At 44.4% G+C, this 19,245-nt stretch overlaps 1 protein-coding gene across 1 annotated transcript in view; it reads left to right on the plus strand.

The window, feature by feature from the left end:
- Gdpd1 (glycerophosphodiester phosphodiesterase domain containing 1) overlaps positions 1-19,245 on the plus strand; it is a 33,884-nt gene that overhangs the window by 12,087 nt on the left and 2,552 nt on the right. Inside the window, exons 3-8 of the mRNA XM_048446785.3 lie at positions 414-549; positions 3,487-3,532; positions 9,109-9,227; positions 9,766-9,855; positions 11,136-11,269; positions 16,939-16,998. Coding sequence (XP_048302742.2) covers positions 414-549; positions 3,487-3,532; positions 9,109-9,227; positions 9,766-9,855; positions 11,136-11,269; positions 16,939-16,998 — 585 coding nt within the window. The remainder of the gene's footprint in view (positions 1-413; positions 550-3,486; positions 3,533-9,108; positions 9,228-9,765; positions 9,856-11,135; positions 11,270-16,938; positions 16,999-19,245) is intronic.

The raw sequence follows: 19,245 nt of genomic DNA on the forward strand, positions 1-19,245 counted from the left end.
CATCCTGAAGATGCTAAAAGCAGCCGTATTTGTCTTATTTCTTAATAATTTCATGTTATAGGTGTGGAAATACACCATAAGAGGAAAGTCTACTTACCCCAAGTTTTACTAATGTGTCAGGAATTGCCACCCCAAATCTCTTAGTTTCTGGTCAGGTATTTTCCCCACTGTATTGAAATGCCAGAATTAACCATAGCTGCTTTGGAAGAGACAACATGATTCACTTACTATAAGCCACAACATTTTAATAATTTACTCTAAGGTTATAGCATCACTTTGATGAGTGATGATAAATGTGGTTGAGCTACTGTTGTGGGATGGCCTGGATTTTAAAATCAGAGTGTTTGTCTCTGATACGTGTAAAGTAAATGTTCATCGGTTTTCACAGTGCCGTTTCTCTGCTGTGTCTCCAGTGCAGTTACCATCGGAACTGATATGTTGGAACTGGACTGCCATATCACAAAAGATGAACAAGTTGTAGTGTCGCACGATGCGAATCTGAAGAGGTCGACTGGGATCAATGTCAATGTCTCTGACCTCAAATACTGTGTAAGTAAAAATAAACGAATGGCATTATGTGTCGGACTAAAATATTTAAGGCAGAAAAGAGCCAGATGTCACTACAATAAATAACTTTTGCAAATGATGATGATAGGCTGATTTTATGGCTCACAGCTGTAATCCTAGCACTTGGGAAGCATGCTTGTCCAAAGCTTGAGGCCAGCCTGGGCTCCTGTCTCAAACGAACAGGAACTGAAGAGATGGCTCCACGGTTGAGAGCACTGGCTGCTCTTCTAGAGGACCCTGTTTCTGTTCGCAGCACCCACATGGTACCTCACAACTGCCTGTACCTCCAGTTCCAGGGGATCCAACACACTTTGTGGGCCTCTGTAGGTATCAGACATGTAAGTGGTGCACAGGCATCCATGCAGGCAAAATACTTATAAAATAGAAAAGAAGCAAACAAAACCCAAACCACCCAAACAACGAAATCCCTAAGGAATGACAGTGATTAAAATAAGTGAAAAGGGAAAAAGGTGTTAAAGTATCTTGGCATGCAGCAAAGAATTTGTGTGGTTCCAGTGCTTCATCTCTTCCTTTAGACAGAGTCTCATATAGCCCAGGCTGGCCATGAACTCCCTGTGGAGCTGTGGATAGTCGTGAATTTCTGATAATCCTGCTTTCACTTCCCAGTTGCTAGGATTGTCGGTATACACCACTGCTGTAGTTAAGATTTCTATTACTGCGAAGAGAGGCCATGACTACAGCAACTCTTATAAAGAATACATTTAATCGTGGTTGCTGGCTTACAGTTTCAGAGGTTCAGTCCATTATCATCATGACAGGGAACATGGTGGCATGCAGACAGACATGGTGCTGGAGGAGTAGCTGAGAGTTCTGCCTCTCTCAGGCCCCAGGAAGCCGACTGAGACACTGGGCGGTAGCGTGAGGAAATCTCAAAGTCTGCCCCCATAGTGGCACACTTCCTCCAACAAGGCCATGCCCACTCCAAGAAAAACCACACCTGATAGCACTACTCCCTGTGGGATTATGGGGGCCGATAACACTCAAACTACCACAACCACCATGCCAGTTTACGCGGGTGTTGAAGATAGATCCCAGGACCTCAGAGACACACTAGCAAGCACTCTGCCAACTGTGTTATATCTCCACCCCAAAATTACTTACATAAATATTTTGATAAAATTATACATCATCAAATGTGAAACTACATTGCCAATCAAGTTGTGTATTTGAGTCACATTTAACATAGGAGTTAGTTTTAGCCTTCCAGTGTAGGAAAGCATCATTTAAAAGTCTGTTAAAGGGCCAGTGAGATAGCTGAGCAGAGAAAGGTGATTGCCAGGAAAGGCAGACACCCTGAGTTTGATCTCCAGAGCCCAGATCAAGAAGCCAGGTGAAGGGGCTGGAGAGATAGCTCAGTAGTTAAGAGCACTGACTCTTCTTCTAGAGATCTTGAATTCAATTCCCAGATCTCATTATTGATGGTTATAAGCCATCATTGATTGGTTATAACCATCAATAATGAGATCTGGTGCCCTCTTCTGGGGTACACATGCAGGCAAAATGCTGTATATTTAATAAATAAATAAATCTTTAAGAATAATCTGCATACCATATATTTAAAAAGAAAAAGAAAAAGAAGCCAGGTGAAAGGAAAGAAAAAATGAAGTGCCGTGTGTCTGTGATCCCAGCACGCCGACCACGAGATAGGAGGTAGTTAGCCCCAAGCATGCAGAGCAACAGAAACTCCAGAGGAGACCCTACTTCTAAACAAGTGGAAAGAGAACCCCAATTTCCAGAAGTTCTCTTCTGACCTCCGTGTGTGCTGTGGCACACATGGTGCCCACGCTTAGAGTCTTTTAAAAATCCGATTATATGAAAGAAATTTAATGAAAGGGAAAGCATCTGGGCCAGCAAGATGGCTCAGTGGCTAAAGGCATTCGGAGGCCAAGCCTGACAGTCGTGAGTTCTATCCCTGGAAACTCTCATGGAAGGAGAGAGCTGACTCCTGCGTGTGCTCTCTACACTGTGTGAATGCACCGCGGTACACTCAGGCTCACACACATGCTAGATAAAAGTAACGAAACAGTTCAAATCATACAGTCTACCTAATGGTCACAACAGTGCACACTAAGACTAGTGTCTGCTTCTGTCCCCTGAGGAAACTTGACATTACTATGCTATAGTCTGTTGGTTTTCTACAGTTTTATATTCACTATTAATTATGTATGTTGTGTTTCAAATTCTGTAATGTAGTGGGTGTGAGGGCGAATGCCTATAATCACAGCACTCAAAGTTGTGCCTCTGCCTGACCTGGTGACACACAACCTTTAATCGCACCACACAGGAGACAGAGGCAGGTGGATCTCTGAGTTTGAGGCCAGCCTGGTCTACAGAGCAAGTTCTAGGACAGCTAGGACTACACAGAGAGACCCTGTCTCATCATCATCATCATCGTCCAAAACAACATCAACAACAATAATAATAATACAAATTTAGGGCCCAGAGAGATGTCTCAGCAGTTAGGAGCATATACTACTGTTTTGGAGGGTCTTGAATTCAGTTCCTAGCCCTCACATCAGCCAGTTAGTTCTGGGGTATCCAGCACTTCTTTCCCTCTTGCCTTCAAGGTCATCTACACACACACACACACACACACACACACACACACACACACACACACACCTACACATAATTTAAAAAAATTTAAAAATCTTTAAAAAATGTGAGGAGGCAAAAACTTAAAAAAACATACAATAAATTTAAGTCTTCCAGATTTCTTGTAGGTGGTGTCTAAGTAATTCTATCATGACTTTGCCTCTGGAAAGCTGAAGGATGCTGTGTTTAAATGTATGCTACATCTTAATCTTTTTTAGAGAAACTAAATCTTTATGTCATGTGAACCACCAAAGTCCTTTTTGTTTCTGAGAGCTAACTATTTTTTCATCATATCTTTTTAAGGAGCTCCCACCTTACCTTTGCAAACTGGATGTCCCCTTTCAGAGAGGTAACCTTTCTTTTTTATGGTTTAAATGCTGACATTGAAGTATATTCATTTCTGTTGAGAATCGTAGTAGTTTCTTGCTAATGGTATTGTCCTCTAACCTGATCTCTGACCTGCAAGTCTAAAACTTTGATGACTGTCTGATTCTAAGACTATTTGGCCTGAAGATTGAACTATATCACTTAGTTTAAAGTCACTTGACAGCTAATTGAAGCCTGAATACCATAATAATTATATGAATTTAGATTATTGGAGATACCTTTTACTTTTAAGGGTGTGGATGTAGAGCAGGGTGTGTGTGCGCTATGATAGTCTCAGACTGTATCTTGAATTTGCTATCTGTCCCAGACCGGCCTCAGCCTGCAGAGGGGTGGGGGTTGGAGAATCGAGCCACCATGCTTGATGACTGCTTCTTATGTACTTGTAAAGCTCAAGTCTGATGGCATTGCCGGTACTTATAGTAGCTGGCCATTAGAAATAGAATGAAGAATAAATAAGTAAATAAATGAATAGAAAGGGCCTCTTAAGCCAGACGGTGGTGGCGTACACCTTTAATCCCAGCACTCAGGAGGCAGAGGCAAGCGGATCTTTGTTAGTTCGAGACCAGCCTGGTCAACAAGAGCTAGTTCCAGGACAGGCTTCAAAACTACAGAGAAACCCTGTCTCAAAAAACCAGAAAACCAAAAAAAAAAAAAAATAAAGAAAGAAAGAAAGAAAGAAAGAAAAGGAAGGGCCTCTTGTAGATCCTTTCTGATTCTGGAACTTGATTCTGATACACTTGTTAAAATTTTTAAAGTAGCATTTATTTATTTACTATTTATTTATTATTTTTAGTTTTTTGAGTTTGGTTCCCAACACCCCCATTGGTTTGCTCACAACTGCCTACCTCTAGCTTCGGGGAATTTGATGCCTCCTCTGGCCTCCTCCGGCCTTCTCCAGCCCCCACAGGAAACACACATGTTCTTACAGACACAGAGATAAATTAAAATAGAATAAAAAATAATAATCGAATAAGAATGAAAACCATCTATTTGTAAAGCATGTTTCAATCAAACATGTGTTTGATTTGTCTTCACTTAAATATCTTTAATCTATATTGATTTGAGGAAATGCTCTTTCAAGACAGGGTTTCTCTTTGTAGCCCTGGCTGTTCTGGAACTCACTCTGTAGACCAGGCTGGCTTCAAGTTCACAGACATCCACCTGCGTCTGCCCCCTAAGTTTTGGGATTAAAGGTGTGTGCTGCCAAGCCTAGCAACTCTGTTCAGTTTTAAATGCTGAAAATAGATTTTGAATGTTTTTGCTTTTTTCCTCTATAGAGCACAGCCAACACCATGAATTTTATTATTGTTGTTGTTGTTATTATTATTATTATTATCTGGCCTAGAACTCACTATATAGAGCAGGCTGTTCTCAAATTCACAGAGTTCCACTAGACTCTGTGTCTGGAGTGCTGGGATTGAAGGTGTGCACCATCACACCTGGCAAGGCTTCAGAGAGTTAAAGGATTCTTTTAAAGACAAAACAAAGGAAAAGCCCTTTGGGACTGGAACTTCGCAGCCTGTGGAGTGTGTGCAGCACTGAAGGAATGTGAGGGTACAGGCCTATAACCTATCATCCTGGCACTGATGGGAGGAGGCATCCCGATCTCTCTCCTCATAAAGTCACTTGTGGATGCGGAGAGACCTCTGACACCACCTAACCCTCTCCTCCATGGAGAAGGAAACTGAAGTCACGGAGGAGATTAACTTGATCAAGGTCCTGTAACAAGTAAAGGGCTGGGCTAGAACTTGACATTCTTTCCACCTTACCCAGCTAGTGCTCAAATAGACCATTCTCTCCTTCGCTGTGACTGTTATCAAAAAAAAAAAAAAAAAAAAAAAAAAAAAAAAAAAAGCAGCTGCTCAGGTTTCAGAAAACTGTAGGAATTTTTTTTTTAGTTTTTTTTTGTTTGTTTGTTTGTTTTGTTTTTTTGAGACAAGGTCTTACTGTGTTGTCCAGGCTGGCTTCAAACTCATAAAGATCCACTTGCCTCTGCTTCCTCGGTACTGGGATTAAAAGGTTGGGCCACCAAGCTCAAGAATAAAAACAAACAAAAACGCTTTTATTTGTATTGTAGACTATTAATCAGTTAATTGTAGACTATTGAAAGTTTGGGCCAGGCAGAAGTAGGTTGGTCTCTGAGCCTAGTCCATAGCAAGTTTCAACAGCCCAGGCTTTTAGGCCCTACTGGGCCATCCCATGCTTTCTGGTCTCTCTGCAGTCCAGGCTGACTTTAAACGAGATCCTCTTTCCTTAGCTTCCTGAGTGCTGGGATACTCAACTCTATATATCGTTTGTTTTGTCTAACGTTAGTTTTATCTGTTGGACCATTTTCTGTTTCCCTTGAGTATATCTTACTTGGAGATGAATAGTTATCGCCTCATGGCAATTCACTTGAATGTGAGTTTTCCGAACATAGAAGACTAGACTATCACTGTCCAAATAGAACCTTCTGTAGTTAGGGATGGGAACATTCTGTGTTTCTTTGCTCTGATATGAGACAGCCAATAGCCACACATGTTTGTTGAGTTTAAGATATGACTAGCACAACTGAGAAACTGAATTTAAAAAAAAAAATGAGTGGCTGAAGAGATGACTCAGCTATTCTGAGTGCTTGGTGCCCTTGAAGACTGGATGGAGTTCACTTCCCGGCACCTGTATGGTGGCTTTCTACCATCTGTAACTCCAGTTTCCGAAGATCAGGTAGCCTCTGACCTCCGAGGGCACTGTCATGCATGTGGAGCACATATATATGTAGGAAAAACACTAATGCACTTAAAGAATAAATCTAAAAATGTGTTTTAATTATAAAGCTACTTTGGAGTGTGCCTGACAGGAATAAAAATCTCTGGGGAGGAGTAACCCCCTCACTCCCCCTAATGTACTTGGGAGGTTGGGGGGCGTCTGCTTGAAGGGGAGGAAACACAAAGGGGACCCACTGCAGACTCAGGGCAGAGGGAATGCCCTTGGTGCTGGGACCTGTGAGTGCTACGCACGTACCCATCGTGGGGACTGACTGCAGGAGCACTGGAGAGGGTTGGACACAAAGCTCCGGGTTCCTCTTTCTCGTTTGCCTGTTTCTGCTTTTGCCACCGCCCTCCCTTCGCTTACTGGTAGCAGCAGAACGCCCATCAATCATCTCAGTGCTTTCCCTTCGCTGAGTTGCTCTGCTCTTTCTTGTTCTGGCGCAGGCACATTGACAGGGAGTCACAGCAGCTGTGGCCTGCCTCTGTTGTGTCCCTTGGCATGATCTTGAGCAGCCCAGGCTGACCTCGAACTCTTGATCCTGCCCACCTCCCAAGGACTAAAATACAGGCATGCACCATGGCACCTGGCATATGTGAAGCTATCATTATTTTTATTATTAATTTTGTTCGTTTCTGGTTTGTGAGACAGGGTTTCTCTGTGTAGCCCTAGCTGTCCTGGAACGCATTCTGTAGACCAGGCTGTCCTCGAATTCAGAGATCTGCCTGTCTCTCCCTCTTGAGTGCTGGGATTAAAGGCCTGTGCCACCACTGCCTGGCTAAGTATTTTAAATTTAAGTATCCCCATGCAGCCAGTAGGTACTGCTTTAATATCACAGAACTAGGGTATCATGCCTACAATTTTTAGGTTGTTAGTAACAGAAATCAGTTTAAATTAGCTTTAAGAAAGAAATAAACTATAGGGGATGAAGAGATGCCCAGCAGTTGAAAGTATATATTGCCCCTTCAGAGGACTGGGATTCAGTTCCCAGTAACCATGTGTGACACTTTTAACTCCAGTTCCAGGGGACCCAACACCCACACACAAATGCGTAAATAGGGATTTTTAAAAATAAAAAGCAGATTTACTAGATATTAGTGATTTTGACATTAAATGTAATACCCGGAGATACTAAAAGACTCCTTGTATCAGCCCTTCTTTCTACTTCTCTTTGTGTGTTTTCACTTCTACGTCTCTAACAAAGATATTGATGTGTAATTCAGACTAGCTGTCATACATGTTGGCTATGAAGTCATAGCAGTCCTCCTGCCTCAGCCTCCTAAGTGCTGGAGTTGCAAACATGTGGCGCTGTTTTAGTTAGGGTTTCTTTTTCTGTGAAGAGACACCATGACCACAGCAACTTCTTCCCACCCCAAGACAGGGTTTCTCTGTGTAGTCCTGGCTGTTGGTAGAACTCTCTCTGTAGACCAGACTGGCCTCCAACTCACAGAAATCCACCTGCCTCTGCTTCCCTAATGCTGGGGTTAAAGGCGTGTGCCACCACAAGTGCTGGGATTACAGGCATTCACCACTGTGACCAGTTTAGGCGGTGCTGGGGGTGTCTAACCCACCGCCTCATGCTGGACAAACACTACCAACTGCTCTGCATTCATAGCCTAAGTTTTCTACATTAAAGAATGATTTTTAGATTTATTTTTTATGTGTATAAATGTTTTCCCTTTATGTATGCATGTGCACTACATGCCTGGTGCTTTGAGAGTTCAGAAGAGGGATCAGGACTCCCGGAACTGGCGTTAGGGATGGTTGTGAGCCACCATGTGGGTGCTGGGAACCAACTTAGGTCCTTTGCAAAAGCAGCAAATTCTTCTAACCATTTCTCCAGCCCAAGTTTTTCCTTTTTAAAAATAGGGATTTTTAAATGATTTATATAGTCTGTGATAAATTTAAACTCATTTGTATAAGTGCTAGATATCCATCCCAAGATTTGTTTGTTTGGTTTTGTTCTGGGTTGTTTGTTTTTCATTTGACCCAAGCAGTGGTCACGCGTGCCTTTAGTCCCAGCACTTGGGAGGCAGAGGCAGGTGGATCTCTGTGAGTTCAAGGCCAGCCTGGTCTACAAGAGCAAGTTCCAGGACAGGCTTCAAAGCTACAGAGAAATCCTGTCTCAAAAAAAAAAAAAAATCAGCAGGGCATATGTAGCTCAGTGGTAGAGAGATGCCTATAATGTGTGAGACCCTGGCATTATTCCAAGCAGCATAAAGCAAAAGGCAAGAAGAAGCCAATGAGAAAATAGCATCGGTGGATTGTATCAATCAGTATTTGTATGGTGTATGGTTTTGCAAGACGTTGCCATTGGGCAAGCTGGACCAAGAGTGTGTAGATCTGTGTACTGTTTCTTACAGTCTTCATGTGACTCTAGTAATCACTTTAAAAATTGAAATCACAGCTGGGCATGGTGGCATAATCCCAGCACTTGAGGCAGAGGCAGGCAGATCTCTGAGAGTTCAAGGCCAGCCTGATAGACAGAAGTTGTTCCAGGTCGGCTGGGGCTGCACAGAGAAATCCTGTTTCAAAAAACAACAAAAATAAGATAAAAATTGAAATCAAAATTTAAAAGTATAACATAAAACTAACAGGCTAAAAAAAGGTGCAAGGAAAGAAGGAAACTACCAAGTGCTCACGATGACTTGTCTGTGTTATATTTCATATGACCTTTCTTTCCTTTATACTTGGTCTTATTTTGTCATGCACATGTACTATACATTCCAACCATTAAGGAAGAGTTCTCCTTTAACAATGGAAGTTACCATTTAAAAAATCTTATTTTCTCAGCATGCAAGTGTGAAGGAAAAGATAACCGCATTCCACTGTTGAAGGAGGTGTTTGAGGCCTTTCCTGAGACCCCCATTAACATCGACATCAAAGTCAACAACAATGTGCTGATCAAGAAGGTACGGTAGGGACAGCGCCTCAGTAAGGTCAGGGTATGTGACAGATTGTTAGTGTGCAAGGAAACGCGATACTTCGGGGATCAGCATTGTTTGATTTCAAAAACTAAGGCTGGAGTAGGTGAGAGGCCGATAGTGATCTAGGAAACTGGATCTCTGGGACTCGGCACTGTCTAAAGTCATGCCCATAAAGGTCACCTCGAAACTTTCCTATGCCCTGTTTTCAGAGTGAGCTGGCCTGTCCCGGTCCGGGATGGATCCAGCCATCCTGACATTTCTGTAATTGACTACCAGTCTTAAGTTGTTTCACTCGGGATTCGTTTATGTCAGATTACTGAATAGTCCTGTTCTAATACACTTTAGAGTGGTGATTGTAAATAATTTTGCATTTCATAAAACAGTCTCAGTTTACTCACCAGTTTTTCCACAATATTATACTATCTATTGGCAGATAATTGATTGTAACCCATTTTCAAAGTAAAATGATAGAGGTGGGTTTACACGTAGGCATATGTGTAAAATTTTGAATTTTCCTGTGTAGGTCTCAGAATTGGTGAAGCAGTATAAGAGAGAGCACCTAACAGTGTGGGGCAATGCCAGCTCTGAAATTGTAGAAAAGTGCTACAAAGAGGTAAGCTTCGGACACCCGGGATGCCAGCTCTATGTCTGGCTCACAGGAACAGGAGTCGGCAAGACCCGCTCCTCTCGCAGCTCACGTGTGCTTGGAAGGAGCCAACCAGAAGCTGCTCTAGATGGCGGACTGCATCTGGCAGCTTAAGTTTGTTGTGATACAGTCCGGGGCGGGGGTGGGGGGGGTCCTTGACTGGGTTGTTTTTTTTCTCTGCCTGCTAAAGAATTAAAAGACAGGAAAGGTCAGAAGTGCCCCCAGGTAGCAGCAAGCTACAAAGAAAAAGACCCTCTGTAAAGTCGAGGTGGCGGGGTAGGGTGGGGCGGGGCTCAGAAAGCTGACCATCCAGGGCCTTCCTGAGGCTTGGGGCTTTCAAAGCCTCTGAAGAGTCAGTGCCCTCCTGAACTTCAGGATGGTTGATTAGGCTGCATCTGTTGTGTGGCCCATCCTGATCAGGCCTCCCCTGTGCTGGGTGTGCGGTACACAGTGCTATACTTTATGTTCCCTACTCGATCCATAACAGGGCAGAACAGTGACTTCTCCGCAGCGATACTGATGTGCCTGTGTGCGCTCTAGATGCTCTTTTTGTCGGTTTGTTTTGTTTTGTTTTTGTTGTTGTCATTTTGGTTTTTGAGACAGGGTTTTTCTAGATAGTCCTAACTGTCCTGGAAGTCACTCTGTAGATGAGACTGACCTCAAACTCACAGAGATCCGCCTGCCTCTACCTCCCTAGTGCTGGGGTTAAAGGCGTGCACGACCACCACCACCCGATGAACTGTGCATTTTTTTTTGTTTGTTTTGTTTTTTGAGACAGGGTTTCTCAGTGTAGCTTTGGAGCCTGTCCTGGAACTAGCTCTTGTAGACCAGGCTGCTCGAACTCACAGAGATTCGCCTGCCTCTGCCTCCCAAGTGTTGGGATTAAAGGCGTGCGCCACCACTGCCCAGCATGAGCTGTGCATTTTTAACGGGAATCAGCTTCATTTCTTTTTTTGCTGTTGTTTTGGTGTGTTCCTCCTAGTCTCTCGTTCATGTGTAACCAACAGACCCACATGTTACAAAAGTCCCAGAGAGGCTTCAGCGGCATCCACTGCTCCACAGGGCTCCAAAGTAGATCAGTACTTATGGATTATGGACTAGCTATTTCTGAGTTGGTATTGTAATGAATATTTATAATTCAGAAAGTGTCTGCAAGAGTTATCAACATATAGTCTGGGAAATATGTTCTGAGGTTTATAAAATGGTCCTGTTTACTAAAGTAACATCCAGCATTGTTTGTGTTTCAGAACTCAGATATTCCTACACTCTTCAGCCTGCAGCGTGTGCTGCTCATCCTTGGCCTTTTCTTCACCGGCCTCTTGCCCTTTGTGCCCATTCGAGAACAGTTTTTTGAAATTCCAATGCCTTCTATCATCCTGAAGTAAGTCCTTATGCATTTTACCAGTCCCCCATTACTGAGTGCTCACGGAAGGTTTCTGGTCATCCCCATCACTGTGGCTTGACTCTAGGTGCTGGGTGTGGGTGGATTCTCCCAGCTCTAACCTTGATCTTCACTCTAATTCACACGGGGCTTAGCCCACTAAACTTGGGTTTGCTCTCATCTGTGCTGAGTGGTGGTAGAATCCCTAGGAGGTGATTAGATAATTTAGGGAGATGGATTCCTTTCTTGTGGGAATGAGTGTTGCCCTGTTTCCTTCGGCTGCTTCTCCGCACATCCGAGCGCCTCCCTTCTGCAAGCATCCACTGCTTTCCTGCAGCCCTAAAGCCCTTACAAGAAGCAAACCAATACCAGTGCTGTGCTTTGTGCCTCTAGAACTGTGGGAACCTCTTTTTAGGTAAAGAACCCAGCCTCTGACCCTTTATTATAGCTACAGGAAAACAGACTAAAGTAAATATCAACAATTAAAAAAAATAGACCTTCCCACCCCAACTATAGGCAGCTGACAGCTTCTGGGGAGAGGGTCGTCGTTCCTCCATGCTATAGCTACCTTGTCCCTGCTCTAGTGACTCCACTCCCAAGCTCACGTAAGCAACCCTAACTAAACTGAGCTTAAAAATAGACGGAGCATGAACATAAGACGGGGTTTAGTGGAAGGAAGAAATGGTCCAAAGGGAATGGGGACGGGGAAGAATGTGATCAAAGTACATGTATGAAATTTTCAAGGAATATATTAGCAATATTTTCAGGAAATTAATAGATGTTTGTGGAACTTAGGATATATTTTAGTGGTTGAGCTCTTGCTAGCAAATGTGAAACCCTTGGTTCAGTCTCCCACAGAAAAAAGAATTCTGATATCAAAAGCTTCCTAATACCATTAGATCATATTTTCTTTGTGTGTGTGGGGTTAACCTCTGACATTGTTCCTCAGGGGGGGGTTAACCTCTGACATTGTTCCTCAGGTGGGGGGGCTAACCTCTGACATTGTTCCTCGGGGGGGGGGGGTTAACCTCTGACATTGTTCCTCAGGTGGGGGGGCTAACCTCTGACATTGTTCCTCAGGGGGGGGTTAACCTCTGACATTGTTCCTCGGGGGGGGGGGCTAACCTCTGACATTGTTCCTCAGGTGGGGGATTAACCTCTGACATTGTTCCTCAGGTGGGGGATTAACCTCTGACATTGTTCCTCAGGGGGGGGTTAACCTCTGACATTGTTCCTCAGGTGGGGGGGGCTAACCTCTGACATTGTTCCTCAGGGGGGGGGTTAACCTCTGACATTGTTCCTCAGGTGGGGGGTTAACCTCTGACATTGTTCCTCGGGGGGGGGTTAACCTCTGACATTGTTCCTCGGGGGGGGGGTTAACCTCTGACATTGTTCCTCAGGTGGGGGGGGGGCTAACCTCTGACATTGTTCCTCAGGGGGGGGTTAACCTCTGACATTGTTCCTCAGGTGGGGGCTAACCTCTGACATTGTTCCTCAGGTGGGGGGGGCTAACCTCTGACATTGTTCCTCAGGGGGGGGTTAACCTCTGACATTGTTCCTCAGGGGGGGGTTAACCTCTGACATTGTTCCTCAGGAGCTGTCCACTTTATTTTTGAGGCAGGGTCTCTTGACTACGACCTGGGGCTCAGGGATTATTCTAGTTGCCAGCTTGCCCAAGGCATCCGCCTGTCTCCACCTTCCCTGCAGCAGGATTACAAAGTGCACCTTTAGTGTGGGCGCTGGGGGTCAGACTCAGGTCATTGTGCTTGCGTGCACTTAAACTGTCTGAGCCATTTCCTCAACCCCATAATCCCAACCACACATGTAGAGGCTGTTGGACTCTAGTGTCCAAACCGAGAAGGAGTCACCCCCAGAGACCACCTCATATACCACAGCCGATGCAAAAGCATGAGGATTTTATTAATTATGTCATGACAGGGTCCCTCAGCACTCAGGAAGCCGAGAGACCCCGACTAGCTGGTACAGTCTACTTTTAAAGGAGAAGGCCCCATAAAAACAAGAGGGGTTGTTCCTTGACCATTATAATTGGCTTGTTCGAAAAGGGCTAATACCAATAATTGACTGGAGAACTATTGTCAGATCAGATGAGGTAAGAGGTCATTTTGACCCCCGTTTCCCAGGGGACTGAGTCAAAACATACGTGTATGGGTAATTGTTCAGGAACTGAGTACGTGCATGTGTAGCTGTTAGGTCCTTGGTTCCCAGGGGAGGAAGGGAAGCACTGAGGCACAGAGGCTGAGAGGGTTTGGAATTGTCAGAAATGGCTTCAGAATTGTCTAAAATCTTACAGAGGCCAGAGGGCAACCATCAGCAATCAGTTCTCTCTCCTACCATGTGGGTCATCAGAGTTGGTAGCAAGCACCTCGCTGAGCCATCTTGATGGCCCGTGTCCCCTATTCTGATTAGCTCCTGTTGCAGGCCGTTCTCACTGTTTGAGATCCTCAGTGATGAACTTTTTACTTTATCAGTTCTCAATTATATTTGATAAAAGTCTCCATGGATACTTCTTAGACAAAACAATTGAAAATACCTTTTCACTCACATGCACACACGCACATCTCATTGGTGTAGCCCAGGCGTCTTTAAACTCATGGCAGTTCTATTACCCAGCCTCTAGAGTGTTGGGATTTCAGGCATGCACGCTCCACCCTGCTCAGAAAACACTTGTCTGCAAAGAAGTCGTTTCCATCTGCTGCGCTGAAAGATTCTGACCATTCATTACTGAAGTGTTTAGCTTGTTCCTGTCTCCACTGGAGCACCACGTCCTCTAGATAGCTCAGTGCACTCTATAGGGACAAACATGGGATGCAGAAGCACTGTGATTGCAAGGGCCAAGGAGATGGCTCTGTTGGTAAAATGCCCGCTGGGCAAGCTTGAGGACCTAACACCCTTTTAAAATTAGGGTACAGCAGCATCCATCTGCAGCTCATAGACATAGACAATAGACACACAAATTCCTAGAGCTCACTGCTCAGCCTGCTAGGCCGAGCCAGTGAACTCAAGGTCTAGAGAGAGAGACCCTGTCTCAAAGGGAAAAAAAAAAGATCATGAAAAACGATCAAGAAAGATTCCACATTATCAGCCTCTGGCATTCACGTGCACACACACACACACTTGCACAAACACACATGACATATACCTCACATATATACAGTGAGTATGACTTAAGACTTAGAATATTATTTCTATTTGTTTTGATATTATGTGCAGTGTCCTGGACATTTAATACAATAATTAGGAGTTGTATTTAGTGATGTAATTAATATTTGAGGTATGAATCCCTTAGGTTCCTGAAATTTTGAACAGGACTCTTCCATCTGGACCAACGTTAGAGAAAACTTTATTTTTTTAATTTATTTATTATATATACAGTGTTCTGGGCACCAGATCTCATTATAGATGGTGTGAGCCATCATGTGGATGCTGGGAATTGAACTCAGGACCTCCAGAACAGCAGTCAGTTCTCTTAACCTCTGAGCCATCTCTCCAGCCCTAGAAAAAACTTTATACTGAAAGTTTCTGTTAAAAAAAAAAAAATCAGGCTGAGTGGTGATGGCCCAGGTCTTTGATCCCAACACTTCGGAGGCAGAGGCAGGCAGATCTTTGAGTTCAAGGCCAGCCTGGTCTACAGAGCACGTTCCAGGACAGCCAGGACTCCACAGAGAAACCAGGTCTGGAAAAATAAAAACAGAACAAAAGAAAGAAAATTGGAGGTGGAGATGCAGCTTGGTTGTTAGAGCTCTAGGCTAGTAACCATAATGCCCCAGATTTTATCCCAGAATTGCATAAACTGAGTGTGGTGCCACATACGGTTGCTAGGGAGATGGCCCAGTGGGTAAAGTGACTGCCGCTAAAGCGTGAGAACCTGAGTTCCGGTCCAGTGTGCCCATGTAAAGCCAGATGCGATGCAGCAGTATACAGCAGTAACCTACAAGCTGGTAGGAAACAGACTGATGATCCCTCTAGTTCATTCAGCTTAGCCTGTGTGTGAGAACACGGGGGGGGGGGCGGGGAAGGAGTGGGGAGAAGAGGGCAGCAGGACTGTCAGCAGAAGTCAGAATAGAAACAGGAAACGGAGAACTGAGGATCACGGAAAGCCTGTTTGACAAGTGACAAATTGGGAGTGCACAGAGAAGCCTTGGCAGGGGAGAGGTGTGGCAGAGATTTCCAGGCCACCTCAGAAACTGGAAGGAGGCGCTCAGGGTGGGGCTTGAATGCCAGGTTGACCTTTCTTCTTAGGAAAGGTCATTTAAAAGCCCAGAGTCCAGATCTTCAAATACAGAAACAGGAATAAAATCTGTGGCCGCCAGAGTGCCGCACTCTGTAACCCTAGCTCTCAAAAGGATGAAATTGCAAGTTCAAGACCAACTTATGCTACATAGTGAGACTGGGGGGTCAGGATACGCAAAGCATAAAGGAAATTAAAGCTGCAAAGCCAGCATTAAAAGAAAAAGCATCCGGGACTGGAGAGATGGCTCAGTGGTTAAGAGCACTGGCTGCTCTTCAGAGGTCCTGAGTTCAATCCCCAGCAACCACATGGTGGCTCACAACCATCTATAATGAGATCTGGCTCCCTTCTCTGGCGTGCAGACATCCATGGAGGCAGAATTTTGGGTACATAATAGATAAATAAATCTTCAAAAAAAAAAAAAAAGAAAAAGAAAAAGCGTCAGTAGTCAGGTGTAGTGGCTATACCTGTAATCCCAGCACTTCAGAGTCAAGACCTTGTCCCAAAGGAAGCCAGATCAAAATGAAAACAGCAGCAAAGCATCCAACTTGTGTGTGTGTGTGTGTGTGTGTATAGACAGAGCCTCGCTATTTAACCGTGGCTGGTCTAGAACTCTTATTTGTAGACCAGACTGACCTTAAACTCGGAGACAGATTCTCCCCCGCCCCTGTCTCTTCCTCCCTAGTGCTAGGACCAAAGATAGACACCACCACACCAGACCCAGTGATGCCAATCCATAGGATAGTGTGGTTGAGTGTTGAAAATTTAATTTTTTAATGTATAGATGGATATTCTACCAATATATGTCTATGCACCACATGTGTGCCTGGTACCTACACAGGCCAAAGAGGCTGTCAGATCCCCTGGAGATGGAATTACTGACAGTTGTGAGCTGCCATATGGGTTCCAGGAACCGAACCTGGATCTCTTTGAGATGGGCCAATGTTCTTAGCTGTTGAGCCGTCTCTCCATCCTTCTGTTGTTATTAAATCTACCGCATAATAAATTTAACAAGCAGTACAGAAGAAAAAAGATATGTCAAAACAAAAGATAAGATATGATAAGCACCAGGGCACTGGTAAATTAATTTTTCATTAGTTTTGTTTAGCTTTGTTTGGTGTTAGTAAGTCAGTTTAAATCCAGTGGAGACAGAAGCAAATTTCTATTCTTTTTGTCCTTTGACAAGTATTTTTAAATTTTATTTATTTATTGTTTGGTTTTTGAGACAGGGTCTCTCACTGTGTAGTTCTCTCTGTCCTGGAACTCACTGTGAAGACCAGACTGACTGGGAACTCACAGCAATCCTCCTGCCTCTGCCTCCCGTCTATCTCTAGGTACTGTTTTCAGTTTGAATTTGTCTTGCTCTATCATGCTGGTACATTCCTGTGTTCCTGATTCGTACTTCTTTCGCTTCCCTTAGGCTGAAAGAGCCACACACTATGTCCCAAGGTCAAAAGTTTCTCATCTGGCTTTCTGATACGTAAGTACTTTAATTATTACTGGGGCTGTGTGTGTATTTTAAAGATTGTTGGGGTTTTGTTTGTTTGTTTTTGTCTTGTTTTCATTTTTTTTTGTTTTGTTTTCATTTTTTGCTTTTTTATGAGACAGGGTTTCTCTGTGTTGCTTTGGAGCCAGTCCTAGAACTAGCTCTTGTAGACCAGGCTGGCCTTGAACTCACAGAGTTCCGCCTGCCTCTGCCTCTCAAGTGCTGGTGATTAAAGGCATGTGCCACCACTGCCCAGCTTGTTTGTTTGTTTGTTTTTTTGAGACAGAGTTTCCTTGTGTAACAGCTCTGGCTATCCTAGAACTCGCTCTGTAGACTAGGCTGGCCTCGAACTCACAGAGATCCGCTTGCCTCTGCCTCCCAAGTGCCAGGATTAAAGGTGTGCACCACCACCGCCTGGCAAGATTGTTTTTTAATTGCATGTATATGTGTGCAAGCCTGCATGTATGTAGGCCTTGTGCCTGAGGAAGCCAGAGAGAGCATTGGATCTCTTGAAACTGGATGGAGTTAGAGGTAGCTATGAGCTGCCTAGTATGGGTGTTAGGAATCAACCCTGAGTCCTCTGCAAAAGTAGCAAGTGTGTCTGGCGATGGTGGTGCATGCCTTTAGTCCCAGCCCTCAGAAAGCAGAGGCAGGGGATCTCTGTGAGTTCGAGGCTAGCCTGGTCTACAAGGAACTAGTTCCAGGATAGGCTCCAAAGCTACAGAGAAACCCTGTCTCAAAAAGCCAAAAAAAAAAAAAAAAAAAAAAAGGAGCAAGTACTCTTAACTTCCAACTTCCAAGACATCTCTAGAGAGGTGTGTGTGTGTGTGTGTGTGTGTGTGTGTGTGTGTGTGTGTGTGTTGTTTTGTTTTGTTTTGTTTTTCAAGAAATGGTCTCACTATGTAGCCCTGGCTGTCCTGGAATTTGCTCTGTAGACCAGGTTGGTCTTGAGCTCATAGAGATCCCCTGCCTCTGCCTCCTGAGGGCTGGGACTAAAGGCATGCACCACCAGCCAGTGCCAGAATCAATGCAGGCATTTAAGGCACGCCCCTCCATGCCTGGCTCTCCTTCGACTTCATGGGTGCCGGGGATAGGACTTGGCAGGCTTGGCAAGCTTTTTTACCTCCCAGCCCGAGTCACTGCCCTGGTGCTGTATTTACTGGGTGTTACTCTTGGAGAACGGTGCAGTCTGTCCTCATGTCCACAGTAAGAGCAGGCCGGCGAAGCATCTGCATGTCACAGAGCCTTAGTGGGAACCCGGAGAGACGATCCCTTCAACCTCCGTGAGAAAACCAAGCGACTGCCTATTCACTTAAGGGATCTCCGTCAAGGTTGTGTAGCTAGTTACTAGCCAGATTGCGAAAACCACAGTCCTCGCCTACTCCCTTGCTCCACAAACCCGCAGTCCATCACAGGGAAAAGAAGCGTGTGTGGCAGCATACATGTGTGAGAGTGGGTAGTGCCTGCTGGCACATGTCTTGGAAAGATTTGCACCAACACTTGACATCTACCAAGGTCCTGATGCCTGCTGTCCAGGAGTCTTAGGAAATCAGCCTTAGCTTTTTATTTCGCAGTAATCTTTTCCTTTTGTATTTATTCCTTGTTTTAATTCCTAGTTTTCAAGAATACATTTTTAAGAATTTTTTATGTGCATTGGTGTTTTGTCTCCATGTTTGTCTGTGTGAGGGTGTCAGATCTTGGAGTTACAGACAGCTGTGAGCTGCCGTGACAGTGCCAGGAATTGAACCCAGATCCTCTGGAAGAGCAGCCAGTGCTCGTGACCCCTGAGCCATCTCTCCAATCCCTCAAGAACATGTTGTAATTGGTACTAAAGCTCATGATTGCTAGAGTTTCATATTTAATCACTGTAATACATGTAAATGGATAGGAATAGCATTAACTTGCAGGGGTTGGAGGGATGACTCAGTGGTTAAGAGTACAGACTGCCCTAGCACATAGTTTGGTTTATAAAATCCCTGTCAGGCTGCTTGCAATTTCCTGTACTACCAGCTCCAAGAAAACTAACAGCCTCCTCTGGCCTCCACATGCACCTGCACTCATGTATGTGCATAACCATCTACACAGATACCACACACATAGTCATAATTTAAAATAAAATATTTTTTAAAAAATATTATTTGTAGGGGGCTCAAGAGATGGCTCAGTGATTAAGAGCACTGCCTGCTCTTCCAAAGATCCTGAGTTTAATTCCCAGTAACCACAGGGTGGCTCACAACCATC

The sequence above is a fragment of the Myodes glareolus genome, chromosome 9 (genome assembly GCF_982192425.1).
Source record: "Myodes glareolus chromosome 9, mMyoGla1.1, whole genome shotgun sequence".
In the NCBI taxonomy this organism is placed as follows: domain Eukaryota; kingdom Metazoa; phylum Chordata; class Mammalia; order Rodentia; family Cricetidae; genus Myodes; species Myodes glareolus.